Genomic DNA, 20,954 nt, shown 5'->3' with positions numbered 1-20,954 from the left:
AGGTTGACACTCAAAAGTTATTAATCAGCATTTTAATCATCTTTAACATCAACAGTTTAATTAAGCTCAGGTGAATTATGTTTGAAGTAGAAACATGAGGGTATAATGTACCTCTGTCATGGCTGCTCCTTTACTAGTTCTAGACTGATTGAGTGTTTATAAAATGTACACCGACTCCTCAACATAGATTTGCTGTACTTGTCTATATGATTGTAATGGTCTATGAATAACTTTCCCCTGACCAGGTGGAAATTGAGCAGAAGAAGACTCTAAACCCAGAAATGGAGGACGAAGCTGTAGAGAATCCTGCCGAATGTGTTACCCAATAAATATCAAGGGAAACCTGTAAATTATTATGACGGGAGAAGATGGGCACACGGGTGGCACCAGACCCACAGGGTCATAATGTCACAAGTTCCATGAAAGATAATCAGGGGCCTTTTTCAATAATTCCTAGAACTGAAACAATGCCATGCTGGTTACGTAGTGACATTAGTTGTTTGGTTTAGGCCTTTGTGCACTAGAGAAGAAAGTCCAGAGAACCAAACGTAGAGGAAATACTGAGGAGAGAAAAAGGACCCAAGAAACTCAGCGACCTGTACTGTGGATTAACTTTTGGGATGGAAAATTGCGCATTGTGTTCCCTTTTGCAAGTTTCACGTCTGAGACAACCCAAAGCATTGCGATGGGTCCCACAAGTGAGTCTTCAACTTTCCATACCCTGTTCATTAAATGAACGTGGATTAATTTAGAGAATATTTTTTTCTGCTTATAAAGAGAGAATAGCACAAACTTTAAAGAACGATTGATGAATGTTATCCTGACTGTTAATCCAGGAAAAGTTTTCATTGTGGAAATAATTTGCACAGGAGAGTCTGGGGTTAAACAGGAACTGTTTAGGGATTTCTGAGTAAAGGGCTAAATCATCTCACGTTACTCAAATTTTATAGGATGGCGAGAATACAAAACTAAATTACATTTCTGTGTATGGTCCTCTATGATTTAGCATATGAATTGTGGTTCATAACTATGACTCCATAACAGTCGCATCACATGATGAATTCGCCCCCGAATAGCACTTGACCTTTACTTGCTGAACGTGGGGAGAGAGTCGATCTTGTTCAGACGAATGTCCATCCACACAAAGCCCTGTGACATTGTCCAGCTCCGGGCTGTGAATGGATCACTGTTTGACAACTTTAAAGAGTCATCTGTTCCGTAAACACTGGACATCAGCACAATACTTTTCGTTCTGAGCGCTTGTGATGCTGAAATGTAAGTGTCAGTGACACTGGGTCCATCCTTGCCATTTGTACACAATGTATAGACCGTAATAGTTGCTGTCACTTTCAGAGATAGAACCACAAGAAGTCACGCTCTGCTGTCAGTCCTTGGACATTTGCATGACTTGGTGCTCTATAGTGGTAATCTCATCACACTGTAATTATCCTGATAAGCACATATATAATTAGAGGGCTGGATATGCGCAGGGGCACACAATTTGGGCTGATTCTAGGTAGGTGTGGGCAGTGCACCCATCATGTACTATGACTGATAGTGGTCACTAGATTTTACTGTTAGCACAATAGCCACTTCCAGGGACAAAACACACTGACATGGATTAGTAGTACATTGTACTGCAGCAAATCTATGGTCAACTTGCAGGTTAAAAATAAGAACATCTAGGCCGCATCTCTGACTCTGCACAAAGCCGGTCTCTCCTTGCCCTCCGAATTTTTGTACTGCAACTTTGTGGAGCAATCGTTTAACTGACCACTGTTTAATGGGCTGGTTTTATATTTATGCAACTATCATCCTGCATCTATTGCCACAATAACATACTCCATACCCTGCAGCCCTCACCAGACAAGAGTCCCAGAGCATTAGCATAGAGACGAATATACAGAAAATGGTTTGGAGGATACGGGTTATGTTGCAAATTTAATCCCTAAAAGAAATCTGAAAAATTGGAATTTAACTTTTTTAAATTTGCACTTCCAGGTAGGGTGAAAAATCACCTTACCCAGGACGCCAATCACAGGCGTCTCGGGGGCTGCTCCACGCAACTGCCATCTTCAAACCGGTGCTGTGTGATGCTTCTGAGGTAGAGTGGAGCCAGAGGACCAATTAGAAGCCAAAATCACTGAGATTGAACCTTTTGATTGGTCATCTGGCCCAGCTTTCCTTAGTCATTTTACAGTGAAAAACAACAAGGTTCTGCTACTAAGGTCATAGTGCAGCCCCTTTTAACGCTTATATTTTTCTTCTGATCAGAAAAATTTAGTTCCCTTATAGACTTCCTGTAATAGTGCAGTGTGCCCTTTCTCTCTGTGTACAACAGACTTCATGACTCTCATAGGATTACAATTTACAAATTGCAGTATCTCCTATTATACTAAAAAGACCATTAAACATCTAGATAGAGCACAGTACATTTACTCTAATATTTCAGGGAGGAGCAGCCTGCCCTCGTGTGGTGGCAAGCCAGCATTACATGCCATTATGGTCGATTAAGCGAATTCCGCGATTATGGGCCTCATTTCCATTTGGGCTACCGCAGGAGAGATTTACAAAGACTTTATAAAGTGGTAAACATTGGATATGGTAGAGTTTTGTATTTAATTACATTTTATATGGAAAATGCAACTTTCGTATTTATTAATGACAGGACACTATTTTCCTTTGTGTACATGACGCTTCATTACATTATATTATGTACAAACAGGGTAATTTGATTATTGCATTTATAACTAGCAGTCATGCCGCATCTCTATGCTATTGTTGCGCATATTTGTGCGCCTGAAGCACACCTTTTAAGTTGAACGTATCTTGAGATACCTGCAACTCAACAGACTAATGTGAGAACTAATTTTTTTTAGACAGAATTTTACGTATGTGCGGAGGGCAAAATGCGATAAACGCTGAACAAGGCCTTCTATGTTTAGACACAAAAACTCATTCCCTTTCATATCTACTTCACTAGGGTTAGGTGTGGCGCGCTCCCAATATTGGCTGCCTTTTGCAGCTGAATATGAGTTTAAAAGTAAAACACTTTCTTACTGTTATACAGCAATCTACTTTAAATTTTATTTATTTACATTCCCCTATTATTAATCTTATGGTTGAGGTACAAAGAATTCTTCAACCTCTTGGCTTCTCTGGAGCACTAAGGGTTAGCACAGTGTAGCAAAAGTGTTGCAGCAAGAATAAAGTTTTATTGTAAGAAATACATCCGAGGGGAGGGGGGGATGTGAGAGCTCAGACTACTATCTTTTCACTCTCACGTGATACACAGCAGCTGAAATGTCAGGTTCACAAGTACATAGGTTTGAAACAATGTTTAAAAATACCATTTTCACTAGAAGGCAAAAGAGAACTATAAAGCGATTCTTATGTATATGTCCCTGCCCTGTGGCAAGTGATAAATCTGTTTTTGGATCTGTTATTGTTGTACAACTCAGCAGGTAAAGCACATATTAGCCGCTATCGCCCCCATGTGGCATTATATTATACTGCTCTGCTAATGCAAGGATTTCTATATATTGTACAGGTGCAGGGCGGCAGAACACTCCAGCACATGAAGAGATAAGATTGGATATTTCTGTTTTTTAATATTTCCTTAGGGGAAAGATACTACTGATTGCTCTTTGCATTATGTGTAGAAAGTACAATAAAGAGTTAACAATGTGTCCTTCCTGTTATTTCCGGTGATGCTGAGGTGTAGGAAAGAGGGGTGTGGGCACAAAGCCAGTCCTCCACAATAAACCCGAGCCTCGCTCAGTATAGAGGGAGTACTCGTTTTATGATTTACATGAAAAATCTGCAAGAAATCCATCAAAACTGGTGTGGCCCCTGGAATTTTACATGCGGCTGATGCCACAGGGATTGATGAGGTCTTTTTCTGGCACTGGAGATGTTACCAGAGGCAAATGTGCCTGTGGGGTAACATCCACCCTGACAGCCCCTATATATGGTGGAAGCTGATGAAGCTCAATAACACAGGTTATCATTACAAATCAAGGGCTAGATTTACTAAGCTGCGGGTTTGAAAAAGTGGGGATCTTGCCTATAGCAACCAATCAGATTCTAGCTTTCATTTATTTAGTACCTTCTACAAAATGACGGGAACATACTACAGAAAATTTCTCCTGATGCAATATTGTTAACGACTTTACATACTTAAAATAGCCCCGATCAGCAGCCGATTCATGTGTACACAATAAACACATTTTACAAGATTTACCTTCAGATCTGTGCTCTTCATCTGTCATTACCATCAGCTGATCGTGTCTCTACACACTCCATAGAGATCTGTGGACACTGCATGTCACGAGTGCCTACACACTGCAGGATTGGAACGACATTGTTCCATAGATCAATAAGATTTTTAGTCCGGTTTAAAATTAAAATCAAACGATACAATGGGCTTTGGAACGATAATCAATTATTGGAGGGTACACACTAATGCGATATCGGGCCGAACAGTCGTTTGGCCCAATAATCGGCTGAAAACCTTGTAGTGTGCACCCATCCTAAGGGATTAAGACATGAAGATATATCTGTCCGAGAGATCAATGGCAAATCTACGTAGTTGAACATGTACCGACTGGCAATAATACACAATACTAATGTATAAAGCACCTTGAGTACTGAGAGTATATGAAGAGTTCCATTCAAGGCTTGAGTAGGGCCAGGACCTTCCAACTAAGTCAGTAATGTCTATATGGGAGCATGTGAGGCAAGAGATGACTCAAAACTTCTTAATGTTATTATGTATCCACTGCACATTTCAGGAGACCAACCTTAACCACAAACCAAGATAATAGGGAATGACTCAAGAGATATATACATTATGTTACAGAAAAACAAACCCAGCACCCACCCTGCTCCACACATAGAGCCAACAAACATTCTCCCTAATACAAAGTGTACTGGGGAATCATAATAAACACAGAGCACATCAGGTGCTTGCACAATAATATACAAGACTGTGTACTGTGAGAAGTCTCACTCACTACATTTAGGTTCAGATGCGGCTGGCAGGGTAAACCGTTCATGCATGTATCCCATCCTGACATTCGCGTGGTATAAAGATGGGGGGGGGGGGGGGGGGGGGAGGAAGCTATATTCCACAGGTCTTGGAACAACATTTACTTGTACAGTATATTGAAGGAGTGTAGAGAATGTGCCGTAAATGCATTGAATAACCTGCTAGTATTGACATACTGCATATAATGTCGGTCTTCTCTCATGTAGTGATAATGACAAGTTGCAACGATGCAAGACAACTACGGATGTAATAAAGTAATGCTAAGCAGCCTCTGAGCGTAGCATTTCAGGGTTCTATTTTCACTGAAGGAACATAGATTGTGGCATTGCTTAATAACTGGAGCTATTACACCCTTGGTGGCTTATGTTGTCCTGTTCCCGGCCTGCGGCTCTACAGGACTCCTGCCAGTAGGTTAAACACATGAGACTGATCTTTGGACGTAACTCTGCAACGATCAGTGTAAAGCATGGATAGGACAAATCAGCCACATGCAGCCGCCGCTTCATCGAGGTCATCTTCACCCTTTGCCACTGGATCTCGCACGAACCGTCTGGATACATTGAGACGTATGCATTTTACACTCCATGACACAAGGTAACATCTATATCTAAAACGCAGCAATGACATTGAGCTCTGTGTTCAGGCGATCAAGAGTGTGATGTAACAGAGTCTACCTATCATACTTATGGGCATATTTAAGAAAAAACGGTATTGCACTATCGTGCACTTACCGTGTAATTTGGTCCAGAAAGTGTCCAACGCAAATTTATTAAAGTCCCATCGCACTGATGACTGATGAAAATGACTGCTTTTCACTTCAGATCGTTTTTGCGAGCAGTCACCATACAACAGAATGGTGACTGCTCCTGGCCGCAATCTAACAAGTCCCGAAAAAACATTTTTTTCGGGAACTTGTCATGTTAATGTACCAGCTGAAGCTGGCGTACATCATCCGAATTGAAGAAATCTAATGCTGTCAGCTCTGCTCCGAAAAACAGAGCTGGACAGCGCATGTGTGGAGGGATCACATGATCCCTCCCTGTCACTCAGCGCTCTCTCAGCATCTCTCTCTATCGTTGAAGAGACAGAGAGGGGATCTGTGTGCGCATTTCCAGTTCTTGGAACTGGACATGTGCAATTGAAGAGTGAAGAGAAGACCCTGAGACAGCGCTTCCGAAGAGGGGGGTAAGTATGATTTTTTTTATCACTGAAACTGCAGTTTTTCGGAACTGCTGTTTCTGTGCTGGGTTGTACATAAATGTGAGAAATAGTTCAATCCTTATCATTGCGATAAGGATTGAAAACTACTTTTCACTTTATGTGAATATTGATAAATGTGCCCCATAGTCTGAATTTATGGTTGCAAATATATTTATATCCAGCTACACAATGGTTGGCTAACACCTAAATGGCATGACTAATTGCATAGCCATGTAATAATACACATTCATATATGATTAGATCATTAGAGTTGGGGGAAAACATCTCAATTGTCCAGACATATTAGGGTTATATTTGCATGTTGCAAGTATACAACATATAGTTATGTATTTAATGGCGCATTGAACATGTGGATTAGTTTCTACAGTCAGACCCGGATTCATACTGCAGATTACAAACATATATAATTTACTGATTCCAATGTAAGTTCAAGACGTGGAAACTCAGCTTTAGATAAAAAGTAGTAATAAACTTTATACTAAATATATCTATGCTTCATATGCACACTACACTACTAATTATAATTCATGAATTACACGAACCCCCAACAATACAACACAAATCTAACAGGTATAATACTATTTATAGCCCTGTGATTGTGTGTGAGAAATATGAACATAAAACTTTATCTATATAGGTTTGTACATCATATACAAATTTATGAAAACAACCACTGATCTGTTAATAGCAGGCACCGTATCTATCTTTCTCACCCACACACTGGAGCATCTACTGACCGCCCTTCCGTTAATGCGGCTCCTGTTTACCTGCGTTGGCTCAGCTATGATGTTGATGCACTGCGGCCAGTCACAAACCAGTTAAAGAGAGGAGTCCACTGACAACACTATATGATGGTCAGAGTGATAGATCGGAGACAGGGATGAACTGTAAGACAGGAGAAATGTAATGACTTAAAGGTAGAAATCATATAAATAACAATGACACAATGTACTAACTTCTGAAGTAAAGATAAATGCGCAAGTAGGAAGTCTGAAGTCTCAATTACATCTTTACTTATCAGACACGTAACCCTTCCACTTAATCCCACAGGGTGATAATGTTCTGTATCACCCACCTTTAAACCGTTGGATATTGGGTACACAATTGGGACAGGGATTAGGTAAATATAAAACCGCCACCCTCATTTGGTTTTTATAAAATCAAAATAGAATCAGGACATTTTCAATTGTCATGTTTATAGATTTTGACAATTTAAACACATCTGCTCCAAATTGTGCCCTTGCCATATAACAGGGCTTTACAAACCAGTGGCGGCAGGTCACCATGGTGCCTATCCGCTGGGGAGCTGTGCAATACGTGAATCAGGACATCTGTCCTTCTGCTGTATAACGCTGTGCTGGTACAAGGCTCGGTGTATGCAAGAGCTCTCTGTAATAAGCCCTCTGCGCTGATCATTGGCCTCTGACGTCCCTGAATACTGTGGGCACAACACAGCGGTGATCAAAATTTCAACTTGCTCAGAGATGAACTGATCACAGATGAAGCCAGCCCAGGGGTTATAGTGCCACGTTAGTACTCACAGGAAAATTAATGGTCAGTACCCCTCTGAGTAAATGCAGAGGAGCGTGGCAGTGAGGGGTAGAAAGTAATAACAGAGGGGCTAATAATGGAAGTAGTGATAGGAAGGCAGGTAATGTGGGGGGGGGGGGGGGGAAGTAATGATGTAGAAAGGAGGCGCTAAATATCACTGATGCAGGCGGATATAATAGCAGGTTGGGGGTATTTATTATGATTACAATGACGAAGGAGAGATGGAGTAGGATGGTTAATAGGGGGATTAAGAGGAGAGGGGGATGGTGAGTGGGCAGTGATGGCGCTGAGGGGGTGAACGGAGGAGTGACAGGTAGCATAGAGAGTGGACTGAAAGGGGGGGATAGAGAAGTGAGATGAAGAGGACTGAGGTGGAGATAGATGGGGCCAGAGAAGGGTTATTGGTGGATTATTTTAAGCAAGAATCTCATTTAGCTATTTCAATGCTTAAAAGATAAATCACCTTTGAGGACTTTTTGGGCCTATAGACGCCCAGGGTCCATCTTGCTGTCGGCTGTTTGTAGGGGGCAGTAACCGGATGACGTTTGTGACAAAGTGTTTGCAGACAGGGGACGGATGGACACTGAACCCCCAACATAGCAGAACCAGGTATCTGTTAGATACACCCTGCTAGAAGGCGATACCTCCCATCCTGATTATAGGACATTTGGGAGCTGTGCCAGGTACCCCTCCGATGCCGCTCAGAGCAGACGGTGCTCTTAGGGGGCGTCTCAGCGGATCCAGGACACATTGAGGTACCACCCCCGCCTCCAGAGCACACAGCGCTGTGCCCCAAAGCGTTGGGTAGTATGGACAGTATCTAACCAAAGGTCACTGGTAGGGGTCTAGCGGCCTAACAGACCCCATGGCGCTACATTCAGCGCAGAACCCCACAATAAAGGTTGATCCGACCTCATATCTGGCCTATGAGTTTCACTATAGGTCTATCCAGTGGCCCCTAATTCCCAGATCTACACATGTCCCTATTTTACCTCAGTTTAGCTGTTAACTACCCGCGAAACTTTTATATTCAATAACAGGGCCCTCTACGTGTCCCACAACAGGAGCCATGCTGGGTGTTGTGGTCCTCCCTAACAAGCCCCCCTCACCCTGCAGAGATCGGGAACTACAGGTCGCAGAAGGCCCCGGCGGCACACCACGTGACCTCCTGCACCGCGCGAGCTCGCCGTCTGGCACCCGAAGGGTTAATGGCGCCAGTTCTCCCGCCTCCCAGAGAACTACGTCCCCCGGCGTGCCTCGCGCCGGCCCCGCCCCGTGACGCGCTCTTCCCGCGAGGTTACCCGCCCCCGTGACCTGCTAGCTGTGTCTCCGCGGCTCAGTCTCGGTATATAAAGGACAGCGGCGGCTGAGAGCAGACGGCTGGCGGCGGCGGCCCCATCCCAGCAGCATCATCGGCAATACCGGAGCCCGCCACCCGGCCACTTACCCCACATAGACAGGGGATCCCCGGGGCAGGGACAGGGGGGCAGTTACTGCTGGAAATGGCGACTGCGGCTAACGCCAACCCCGTGGTAAGGACCCTGATTACTGGGGGGTCTGAGTATGGGGGTGCCGGCTCTGTGTGTGTGATTTATAGGGGTACGGCTGCCCCCCGTGTAACGGTACAGTGACCCCGCGTGAGGGGTATCGGGGTACATATATAGGGGGTACACTGTGATACTGGAGGGGCCGCCTCCGGCTGGTCCTGATCCCGGAGAGCCGCTCTTTATATAGTCAGCCGAGAGGGGGCGGAGCTGCGGCTGCGACGTCACGCCCCTCCCCCACTACTGTGTATAGGACTCTGCTTCACTACAACCTGCTCCACCTGTACCACCCAGATATCTGTCAGTGGGGCCCCCCCCTCTGTCCCTGGCTGTAATGTGTACCCCCAGATATCTGTCACTAGGGTCCCTCTCTGCCCCTGGCTGTAATGTGTACCCCCAGATATCTGTCACTAGGGTCCCTCTCTGCCCCTGGCTGTAATGTGTACCCCCAGATATCTGTCACTGGGGCCCCCCTCTGTCCCTGGCTGTAATGTGTACCCCCAGATATCTGTCACTGGGGCCCCCCTCTGTCCCTGGCTGTAATGTGTACCCCCAGATATCTGTCACTAGGACCCCCTCTGTCCCTGGCTGTAATGTGTACCCCCAGATATCTGTCACTAGGACCCCCTCTGTCCCTGGCTGTAATGTGTACCCCCAGATATCTGTCACTGGGGCCCCCCCTCTGTCCCTGGCTGTAATGTGTACCCCCAGATATCTGTCACTAGGGTCCCTCTCTGCCCCTGGCTGTAATGTGTACCCCCAGATATCTGTCACTGGGGCCCCCCTCTGTCCCTGGCTGTAATGTGTACCCCCAGATATCTGTCACTGGGGCCCCCCTCTGTCCCTGGCTGTAATGTGTACCCCCAGATATGTCACTAGGGTCCCTCTCTGTCCCTGGCTGTAATGTGTACCCCCAGATATCTGACCCTGGCTGTAATGTGTACCCCCAGATATCTGACCCTGGCTGTAATGTGTACCCCCAGATATCTGACCTGGCTCTAATGTGTACCCCCAGATATCTGACCCTGGCTGTAATGTGTACCCCCAGATATCTCACTGGGTACCCCCCTGACCCTGGCTGTAGTGTGTACCCCCAGATATCTCACTGGGGTCCCCCCTGGCTGTAATGTGTACCCCCAGATATCTCACTGGGGTCCCCCTGACCCTGGCTGTAATGTGTACCCCCAGATATCTGTCACTGGGGTCCCCCTCTGTCCCTGGCTGTAATGTGTACCCCCAGATATATGTTCCTGGCTGTAATGTGTACCCCCAGATATCTCACTGGGGTCCCCCTGACCCTGGCTGTAATGTGTACCCCCAGATATCTCACTGGGGTCCCCCTCTGTCCCTGGCTGTAATGTGTACCCCCAGATATATGTTCCTGGCTGTAATGTGTACCCCCAGATATCTGTTCCTGGCTGTAATGTGTACCCCCAGATATCTGTCACTGGGGTCCCCCCTGGCTGTAATGTGTACCCCCAGATATGTCACTGGGGTCCCCCTCTGTCCCTGGCTGTAATGTGTACCCCCAGATATCTGTTCCTGGCTGTAATGTGTACCCCCAGATATCTGTTCCTGGCTGTAATGTGTACCCCCAGATATCTGTTCCTGGCTGTAATGTGTACCCCCAGATATCTGACCCTGGCTGTAATGTGTACCCCCAGAGATCTGTCACTGGGGTCACCCTCTGACCCTGGCTGTAATGTGTACCCCCAGATATCTGTCACTGGGGTCCCCCTCTGTACTTGGCTGTAATGTGTACCCCCAAATATTGGACCCTGGGGTCCCCCTCTAACCCTGGCTGTAATGTGTACCCCCAGATATGTCACTGGGGTCCCCCTCTGACCCTGGCTGTAATGTGTACCCCCAGATATCTGTCACTGGGGTCCCCCTCTGACCCTGGCTGTAATGTGTACCCCCAGATATCTGTCACTGGGGTCCCCCTCTGACCCTGGCTGTAATGTGTACCCCCATATATCTGTCACTAGGACCCCCTCTGTCCCTGGCTGTAATGTGTACCCCCAAATATCTGTTCCTGAGGTGCCCCTGGCTGTAATGTGTACTCCCAAATATCACCATCGTAATCTGACCACCCCCCTGTTACCAATTGTATCTCAATATATCACTGGCCGGTCTGTTATGTGTTCCCCCTCTGTGATTTCTCTTCTCCCTGTGTCCCCATCCATGTAGTTGCGCCCCCCCCCCCCACAACCCTATCTGTGACTTTGCCCCCTCCCCCTCCTTGCTGTAACGTGATGTGGAAATGTAATTGGACTGTGCAGGGGGCTTCATTGTACATCTTGTATAGTGAACAGTCTAATGGTTACTGTCCTGAAATGCCTCATAAGTGATTATATAGCAACACTATTGTGTTTCAATTGTTACAAAATCCCGCCGCGTAAAAACTGCTACTAGTAGATAGCTGGATTTCAGGGAGCCGCGAGCTGAAATCCAGCGAGAAAATTACCGTAATAACAGCGGGATTTTCGGCGTTTCCGACGACATTTGAATACCACCCTTGGAGTCTGAAATGGCGTCGACCATCAAATAAACTGTGTAGACTTCGTCATAACTTTTCTTTGGGTTAGTCATATTGGGGTATTAAAAATAGTGTTATCCTGAATGCCTTGATTTGAGGGGGGATTTTTCCCCCATCTCCACACTACACCCTGCTCCCCTGCCTTGCTACATGCTGACCCATCTCTGTACATTCCCCCGACACATCCTTATTCATCTGTTTAGCAGAGCTCCTCATAGTTACTGTAGTACGGAACCCTTGGCTATAATGTCTGACACACTGAGCAGCAGCAATGATTTATACGTAGTTCCTGGATAAGAGATTACATCCCTGTATTAATGGGGTATAGGGGAGACCTCACACACACAGTAGTGTAGAAGTAGTGCAGCATTAAACCTATTACAGTAAATTTAACCTGACTTTCTTTCTGGCGGGAAGGTGCCGGGGGGTCCCCCCCAGGCCGTTGGAGGGGAGGTGCCGGGGGTCCCCCCCCCCCCCAGGCCGTTGGCGGGGAGGTGCCGGGGGGTCCCCCCCCAGGCCGTTGGAGGGGAGGTGCCGGGGGGGTCCCCCCCCCCAGGCCGTTGGAGGGGAGGTGCCGGGGGGTCCCCCCCCCAGGCCGTTGGCGGGGAGGTGCCGGGGGGTCCCCCCCCAGGCCGTTGGGGAGGGCGCAGGTGAAAGGATGAACTCATTGGTTGCAGCTTTCTATCCCTGACATAAGGAACAAGCTGGTAGAAACCCAGTAATCTTGCTACACAAGTTTCGTAGCTCTGAGATTTCCCATCTGTTGCGTTTGCTGAATGACTGCCCCGTGCTGGAAGTGTCTGATGCCATTAGTTTACTGGAGGCAGCCATTTTGTGAGCTGAAGTACTATTGAGCCTTATTGGCTTGGACAACAAAATGGCTGCCTCCATGGTGTGTAGGTGACTGGTACTTTAAGTACAGAATATTGGGAAGTCTGAATTGATCCTTGTCTTTCATATTGCAGTCTAAGCTGTACCGATCAGTCATCGAGGATGTGATTAATGATGTGCGGGAGCTGTTTCTGGATGAGGGTGTTGATGAACAGGTTCTGATTGAGCTTAAGACGGTGAGTATGAGTGTGGATCGATCTGTTGTCCTCCACTCTGAGCGATGCCAGCCTCACTCACCTATCCCGGCCTCTCTCCTTTCCAGCTATGGGAGAACAAACTGATGCAGTCCAAAGCCGTAGATGGGTTCCACTCGGAGGAGCAGCAGCTTCTACAGCAGCATCACCACGTTCAGCCTCATATGCAGCAGCAGCAGGCCGCAGCTCACCAAACCCAGCAGCAAGTCCTCATTCCGGCCTCTCACCAAGGTCTGGTACCATCATCATACCGCAGTGAGTGAGGCCTGTAGCTGACGTGTATAACCATGTGTGGTGTAGCGGGAGGGCACAGGTCACTGTAACCTGGAGCAATTAGTGAGGTTACTGCGTGTTGTACAGCGACGCATCACCTGTGCACCAGTGTCATAAACAGCGATCCACTGCGCAAGTCTTCTGAGTGTGCGCTGCCCGCGGGCTCTCTATAAATAACCTGTATGTGGTGCAAAATGCTAAAATGTGTTATCCCTCGTTCAGTCTATGCTGGACTTCCCTGAAGGAGCTATAATGAAATGTAGCCAAATAACTTTTCAAAATGCCATTAAAATATTTTTTTAAAATATTAATCTACAAACTCCAAAATTTAATACAAAATGTCAAAAAGGGGAATAATGTCACTGAAAAACTATTATCGTTTATTTGTTAGGCGCCACAAGGTACAAACAGTAGACTATACAGGGTAGAACAATACAGAACAATAAACACAAAGTACCAGTACTTCAGAAACTCCAGGCAGGCAAATACTGTAAAGACGGAGCGGAAGAACAGGTGTGGAGACAGGAGGGGAGGGGGCCCTGCTCATACGAGCTTACATCCTAAGGGAGGGTAGACAAAATCAGGCACAAGAGGGAGCCAGTGAAGCAACGGGGAGAGTAAAAAGGAGCCAGTGAGAAACAGAAGGGTGAGAGGTTAGGTGGATGGTTGGTAGGCCTTAAGGAACAGGTAAGTTTTAAGAGCCCGCTTGAAGGAGCACAGATTGGGTGAGAGACGGATGGAGCGAGGGAGGTCGTTCCAGTGAAGGGGGGCAGCTCGGGAGAAAAATAGTTTTAAGAGAATTCATCAAGCTGTTAAGAATAATCAAAGTACAAATAGAAATGTAATAACCGCTGTCTCACAACAAAATATGAAATTATTTCCTTTGAGTAAATTTTTTTATAAAGTTTAAGCCACTAATCCCCTTTATTGTAATTATTTTATATTATGGAAGTCAAATGTAATGTATAAAAATGTAACGAGCGCTGCTCCTAATGGGCATGTATGTGTGGATCTGCAGGTCTACACGGGCTGCTTAGTGTACTCAGCCTGCATCTGTTTGCCCCGTATGGCCCCCTCAGGTGCAGGTGGGCATTAGTGCCAGAATCACGCCAGTCTGTAGGAGCACATGCGTACACCCGCTTTCTGGGCGTGTATAGAGCAATGTAATGCAACATGTGCTACACAAGTCTGTGTACATCCCCCTTTGTTTAGAGGGGACAGATGGGCCCACTGTAGCTGAAGATGAAACCTAGAAACTGGTATTTTTCAACTCTTCTGCACATAGTTGTTTTCTCTCTGTCATAAAGCAATTTCACAATACTTGGCCCAATGTGGTGGGTAAAACCAGGGGGGTAGGGGGTTATGGGCAGCACAATGGCTCAGTGGTTAGCACTTCTGCCTCACAGCACTGGGGTCATGAGTTTGCTTTCTGACCACCTTATATGTGAGGAGTTTGTATGTTCTCCCCGTGTTTGTGTGAGTTTCCTCCGGGTGCTCTGGTTTCCTCCCACACTCCAAAAACATACTGGTAGATTAATTGGCTGCTATCAGATTGACCCAAGTCTGTGTTGGGGAATTTAGACTGTAAGCTCCAATGGGGCAAGGACTGATGTGAGTTCAGCGCTGTGGATTTAGTGGTGCTATATAAATGAAATGATGATCATGGACTTTTGCTATAGAGCCCACACTGATAACCTGTTGTCTATCGCTCTGCATTGTAGCTTCTCAGCAGCAGGTGCTGATACCAAGCGGTGATTCCAAGCTGATCCAGCACATGACTCCCCAAGGAATGGTACGATCCAGGTGCTCTTTGTGTCTGTGTGCTGAGTGAGTAGGTGCAGACTGCTACATCTCTGAAAGATGGTGGTATAAGTCCCCCCCCCCCTCCACCCCACTGAAGACCCTCATTTATTTCATATCTTTCTAGCTTGTTCCTTCCCTGAGTTCACTTGTGTGAATGAGCAGTTTGTAATATTGGGTGTCCGTATTTTGGAAGAATATCAGATGTGCCGTTTGTAAACCACTTTTTTAATATATGTAGCATTTGTCTTCAAATCTGTTCTTCATGCGTTTGCCCTCGGGGGATGTCCTCCATCTGTATCAGAGCTTCTGTCTTATTGGCTGCAGACTGTAAACCATTAACACTTGGTGACCTCTGTCTTTTAGAGTGCAGCAGCGACAGCAGCTGCCCTGGCCCTACCTGCTGGGGTGACTCCGGTACAACAGCTCATCACCAACTCTGGTGAGTGCCCAGATCTTGTCTCTGCTACCGATATACTGCTGTCTTGGTGGAGGTGATGGAATGAGGACAGTACTTTGGGGTTAACCTGTGGAGGTCTGATGGGCGTGGCTGTCTCCTGGTCATGTGACTTGCCAGGAATTCCTGACCAGTTCTAGTAATCTTCCTATGATTCTTGCGTACATGGTGGTAATATCAGCTATAGAAGGGCCTGGAAAAGACAGTGTGAGGTCTTCTCATCTGAGGCATACAAGTGATATCGGAGCCTGTACATTAGTTTTATCAGGAGAGATAGTGTAAATGAAGGATAGTGACCCGGGTCACTGGGTCATGTGTATGCAGGTGCAATGAAGGAAACCACGTATGATGGATACCAGGAGAGGCCTGTGATGAGGCTGTTGGCTTCGTCTGTAATGCTGAGTGAAGGGTATGGAGAGGGCTTAGTAGGGGGTTGGAACAACTTGTTTACAATCAACTGGCCTCTTATCCTCGTCTAATGTTCTGTCACGTTCTCCACAGGACAACTCCTGCAGGTGGTGAGAGCCGCAAATGGCGCCCAGTATATTATCCAGCCACAGCAGCAAATGGTCCTGCAGCAGCAAGTAATTCCTCAAATGCAGCCCGGTGGGGTTCAAGCTCCCGTCATACAGCAGGTGAGGTGTGGGGTCCTCTACCAAAACAAAGTGGTTTTATGGACTGAAACATAATAGTCCACAATGGTGGCTCTTCCACAGTGCTACATTAGTAACGTCTGTGGGATGGGATACAATGGGCCAAGTGACGGTATTTATACACTTCTCTCCTCCAGGTATTGGCTCCTCTTCCTGGTGGCCTATCCCAGCAGACCGGGGTGATCATACAACCTCAGCAGATCCTGTTCACAGGCAACAAGACTCAGGTCATCCCAACCACCATATCCGCTTCGCAAGCCCCAACACAGGGGCAGCTCACAGTGGCCAGTCAGCAACAGCCCCAGCAAGGGCAGCAACAGGCACCTCTTGTGCTGCAGGTGGATGGGGCTGGGGACACCTCTTCAGAGGAGGATGAGGATGAGGATGAAGATTATGATGACGAAGAGGAGGAGGACAAGGAGAAGGATGGCGAAGATGGACAAGTAGAGGAGGTAATGGTGACTTTTTGCATTAATATCCAAGGTAAATCTTTGGAAATAAGCAATTCCTTAAAAATTAAAAATTTACCCTTAATCCCCCCCCCCCCACCTGGTGTGGACACTCTGCTAGTAATCCCATTCATTCAGGTGTTTGTTTGGCTGTGGTTCCTGGAGACTGGAACCTCTCAGACCTTGTCGTTCTGGAGGAGCGTGCCAGCTGGGATTATAGGGTAAAGCTTCCTCTCTTCTGTTGCAGGAACCACTCAACAGCGAGGATGACGTGAGTGACGAGGAAGGTCAGGAGCTGTTTGACACAGAGAATGTTGTTGTCTGCCAGTACGATAAGGTAGGATGTGTCTAAACTTGTCAGTGCTGTATTTATAACGCCAAATTAATGATATTTAGCTTACAGCAACTTCTAAACTGATCAATGTCTCTAAATGTAGCTGTTTCCATTGTCGATGTGACATGTAACATAATTGTAGGTATAAGTCACAAACTTCCACAGTAGGTTTCCAGAAGATGTCAATGTTTGTATACTGTGCAGGGAACGTTTGCAGTTTGTCTTGGGAGAGGGGGTAAAGTTTGTCATTGCCAGGAGTTCTTGTCCTTTTGATGAGAATCAAAACCTGAAGACTAGATGAACTGTGATTTTTGCCCTTCTCTGGTGGCCCCCACCGCTGTAAATCACTCTATGCTGCCATATTTCTGCAAATATCCAGTCACTGCCTTGAATAGTAAACTTAGTAGGTAAATCATCTCGGCATATGGAGTTTCTAAAGAAATACTTGTGGAGATGTTTAAGCTGGTATAGTAACCATTGTCTTTGTCATCAATTTTATTACAATCTTAAATCTTTTTAATTGCAGTCTATTGGAAACGCAGTTCCAGTATCAAAATAAAAATACTCTAATAAAATATATATTATGTGGATTTCAGTCAGTTAAAATATGTAACGCTTCAGCCAACATTGCCAGACCTCCGCACTGCTCCCCCTCCTGTTACTGGGCTCATTAACTGCTAGGAGCCTCGGGTCTGTCTGTTCTCGTGGATCTCTTTGTAGTCAGTGCTGTCGCTGATGCCCTTGATGAAATATTACATCATATTTGTATCAATGTCCTTCCAATCCTCTGTTAACTGCTTTCTGTTATGTAACTGCTATACTTGGATCACAGGCAAATAGTCCTTCGGTTTCCAGCATTGCAGTTATTGACTATCCCCAGCAGGTGGCGATGGATATTGCAGGGAGTGAAGCGCTGTCGGGACCAGGAATGGGGAGTTATTTGGAATCTGCATTTCTACAGCTCCCAAATAGAGCAACCTGCTCTGAAATCAGGCAAATACTTGCAGAGGGCAGCGCTCACATGATGATTATATGTTGGTTCTGACTGTGCCGTGCTTCAGGATAATATTTTCTTAGTTTATACTGATAGGACACTAAGGGGGGTATAATCCTAACACATTGGGGTATAATCCTAACACGTTATTGTATTCCAGCCTTGTGTATACGGTCTCCCAGTTGGTCTTAGATGGTATACAGACCATGCCAGCTATATAGTCTGTGCCAAGCTCCGTGTACCATCGATACAAGTTCTTTCAATAATCCCCGATTCACCATGTTGGTGGATGTAGGACTATAAACGCAGGCACCCCCACAGCTCTGCTACGTGGGTGTCGTGTATTTATCTTTGATTACTTGGCACAATAAAATCCGACATGTTCTGAAACTTTAACCTTTACATTAAGTACACATAAGCCTTTGTTGCTGGTCTTGATAAGACTTGTGGTTTCAACACAATTAAGGGTGTCAGCTCCTTGGTCTATTCTGCAATCAGTGTCTTGTTTCTGTTTCAGATCCACAGGAGTAAAAACAAGTGGAAGTTTCATCTCAAAGATGGGATCATGAACCTGAACGGTCGTGACTTTGTCTTCTCCAAAGCCATTGGGGATGCGGAGTGGTGAACCCCCTCCACCCTCCGGTCTCCTCCCCGGCCTCTGATCGCTCTCCAGGGGTCTTTGGGGTGAGTGGTGTGAAAACCATGAAACTGAGTAATGTCAAACCAAACCTGAAGTATGGGAAACGCCCCCTTCCCTGGCACCAATGACGAGAGACTAAAGCCACATCTGGCTGTGTGATTGGTGGAGCTGGAATGTTGAGACTGCTGATTATGTCACATGACCGGTGGCACTGGTGACGTGACTGCTGGAGTTGCCATGTTTGGTCCTGGTTTTACATGTATGTTGCCGATTCTCCCTGCCCTTCCCCCACACAAGTCTAAGGGGCTCCAGAACGTTTTATTGGATGAGATTGTACTAACCCTCTATCTATTGTATGGGTGCCTCGGACAGCATTCTCTACCCTCCGCTGGTCGCATACGCTTATCCCATCGCTACATCGGATATTTTACTACAGCGTTCATCTGCTTCCTTAGATTTACCTGCTGGTGTCCTGAACATACATGATGTGGGGTACACGCGTTAGATGTCTGCGCTAAGAACTTCTCATCACAAGTTACAAATATGTTCATCCGTTGTTAGTTCAACATTTATGTCTAACTCCTGGGGGCTGGGTTAACTGCGCTGTTTAAGGATAATTTGTGCACTGCAGACGGTCTGCTTCCAGGTCACATGACTGGGGCAAATGTTCCCTCTTCTGCATTGTCGGTGGTCTCTGAGTGGTAGTAATATGGACTGCACTGATCTGTTCCTGGGTACTATGTCACTAACCTAATGCTTGTCCAGTGGTGGCCGCCTTACTCCTGTAGTCCATACCATATGTACCTGAGGGGCTGCGTGGGGCAATATTAATACTGCCTTGTGACTAGTGCCTACAATAATGGAAGCTGTCCACTCTGATTTTGTGTTTGAAGTAGCGGTACAGCCCCCCCCTTCCCCTTCAGTCTAATTTTACAAGGGGGAGGTCTGTGACAACACAAAGGGGCAGTGACTGCCTTTACACAGCACATTGAAACCGGAGGCCCCTGTCTTGTGTGGTGGAGATCCACCATATCCTCAGGGGTATAAAGCCTGACGACCACTTGGATTTTTCTAAACATGGGGCGGGATTGAGTGGCGCATTTTATGACTTTGTTAAATGTGAAATACTTTGTATGTCGGCCTGCTCCTGTGTGAACTGGGGGTTCCTAGATCTGATTTTTATAGGGGACTGAGGGGAATTTTTTTGAGCTACTAATGTCAACTGCTGTTGTACATACAGTTCTGTGGAAGTGCAGGGGGCAAAGCTATTTATTATGTATGTCTGTAAAATGCTGTACAATGGCAGATTGAGGTTGCTTTCTTGTCTTACTGAATATTATGTTTATAAATCCCACGCTTTAGACTCTGGTTAGACAACTTATTTGATCTATTACGTTTTTAATATTTTACCTTTGCAAATTACCTTTTAATTAAAGTTATTTTAAAAAGTGATTTGGTGTCTTGTATCCTTCGTTTATTTTTAAACGCCATCAGTAAGAAGACACTGTTTCTTGGTCATGCTGTGGTTGTCTGTGCACAACTGGCTAAAATACAAAGGAAAAGTATCTCTTGTTTCACCTCTACAAATTGCCTGATTTTAGTTGCATCTGTTACCTGGCTGGAAGCTGTATGGTTTGCGTTTAGCAGTCGTGTCTGCGGCTTACGGGACTGTACAATAATATAAAGTAACTTTCATAAAATTGCCTTGAGGAGGATTCTGCTCAACTTAAGTTTGTTAATCAGATTTTACACTTTTTTTTTTTTTTTTTTTTTTTGTTTCTCAAAGTTTTAAAGACCATTCCCATTGTGTTTTGTAACAGACTTGCTCCACTTTATTGGCAGTCTCCCGGTATCCGGAGTCTCCTCTGGCTGCAGCCAGCCCCCTAGTGGCGTAACATTCTCACCTTGCGTTTAGACTCAGTCTGATTCCCGTGGACCCGCTGGTTCACAAAGAATCATTGGGCATTGGTTTTGGAGAGACCATATTTACTGCTCAGAGGTTTCAGGATAGAGTTAAATAATCCTCTTATGGTTTAACATCTGTTAAATAGAGACTGTCAGACAAGCGGTTGGTGTACAGTGGTAGATTGGAGATGGCGAGTTAAGTACAGGTATGTGTTTTGTAAAATGTTTATACAAAGTGACTGGAACTACCTGAAGTTTATCAAAGTACAGAAAACAGATCACTTCTCAAGCTCTGATACTGGCCTTAGCAGGGGGAGGGTTAATGTACCGGGCATATCTCTGCTTATCGCACATGAGCCGTGGAACCGAGACCAGACTTAGTCCGTCCACTTGGTGAGAATTAAAAAATATTTTAAAGGTTTTTGGTTTTTTTATTTGTGTTATTTTCTCTGCCCTCCT

General features: G+C 45.8%; 2 protein-coding genes and 1 long non-coding RNA gene across 8 annotated transcripts in view; 2 read left to right on the top strand and 1 right to left on the bottom strand.

The window, feature by feature from the left end:
- STON2 (stonin 2) overlaps positions 1-3,687 on the top strand; it is a 52,539-nt gene extending 48,852 nt beyond the window's left edge. For 2 of the 3 annotated variants that reach the window (XM_075193481.1, XM_075193483.1), the window contains one exon: positions 246-3,687. In XM_075193481.1, coding sequence (XP_075049582.1) covers positions 246-329 — 84 coding nt within the window. In that variant the 3' untranslated portion in view covers positions 330-3,687. The remainder of the gene's footprint in view (positions 1-245) is intronic. The other variant, XR_012680339.1, reaches the window with a different exon arrangement.
- Positions 1-9,206, bottom strand: part of LOC142109336 (uncharacterized) — a 133,756-nt gene extending 124,550 nt beyond the window's left edge. For 2 of the 3 annotated variants that reach the window (XR_012680341.1, XR_012680340.1), the window contains exons 1-2: positions 8,932-9,206; positions 7,039-7,156 (exon numbers count right to left, since the gene is read on the bottom strand). This is a non-coding gene — a long non-coding RNA (uncharacterized LOC142109336). Of the gene's footprint in view, positions 1-7,038; positions 7,157-8,285; positions 8,473-8,931 lie in introns of those variants that run through there. The other variant, XR_012680342.1, reaches the window with a different exon arrangement.
- On the top strand, positions 9,112-20,042 carry GTF2A1 (general transcription factor IIA subunit 1). Of its 2 annotated transcripts, none has more exons than XM_075193488.1 (9): positions 9,112-9,354; positions 12,871-12,972; positions 13,059-13,221; positions 14,985-15,055; positions 15,430-15,505; positions 16,022-16,155; positions 16,311-16,625; positions 16,870-16,959; positions 18,468-20,042. In XM_075193488.1, the coding sequence occupies exons 1-9, from the start codon at positions 9,325-9,327 to the stop codon at positions 18,573-18,575; spliced, it is 1,089 nt and encodes a 362-aa protein (XP_075049589.1). In that variant the 5' UTR covers positions 9,112-9,324; the 3' UTR covers positions 18,576-20,042. The 2 variants fall into 2 exon arrangements, with proteins under 2 accessions (XP_075049589.1, XP_075049588.1); XM_075193487.1 differs by having other exon boundaries at positions 9,113-9,354; positions 13,059-13,245.
- Positions 20,043-20,954: the final 912 nt, after the last annotated feature.

The sequence above is a fragment of the Mixophyes fleayi genome, chromosome 12, assembly GCF_038048845.1.
Source record: "Mixophyes fleayi isolate aMixFle1 chromosome 12, aMixFle1.hap1, whole genome shotgun sequence".
In the NCBI taxonomy this organism is placed as follows: Eukaryota; Metazoa; Chordata; class Amphibia; order Anura; family Limnodynastidae; genus Mixophyes; species Mixophyes fleayi.
This window is presented reverse-complemented; position numbering and strand designations above follow the sequence as displayed.

What these genes read in the sequence shown, in the direction of transcription:
- GTF2A1 (XM_075193487.1), top strand. Translation starts at nt 9,325, where the DNA reads ATGGCGACTGCGGCTAACGCCAACCCCGTG. An exon ending in CGGCTAACGCCAACCCCGTG is followed by an intron (nt 9,355 to 12,870) that starts GTAAGGACCCTG and finishes TTCATATTGCAG; the next exon opens with TCTAAGCTGTACCGATCAGT. An exon ending in ACAGCTCATCACCAACTCTG is followed by an intron (nt 15,506 to 16,021) that starts GTGAGTGCCCAG and finishes CGTTCTCCACAG; the next exon opens with GACAACTCCTGCAGGTGGTG.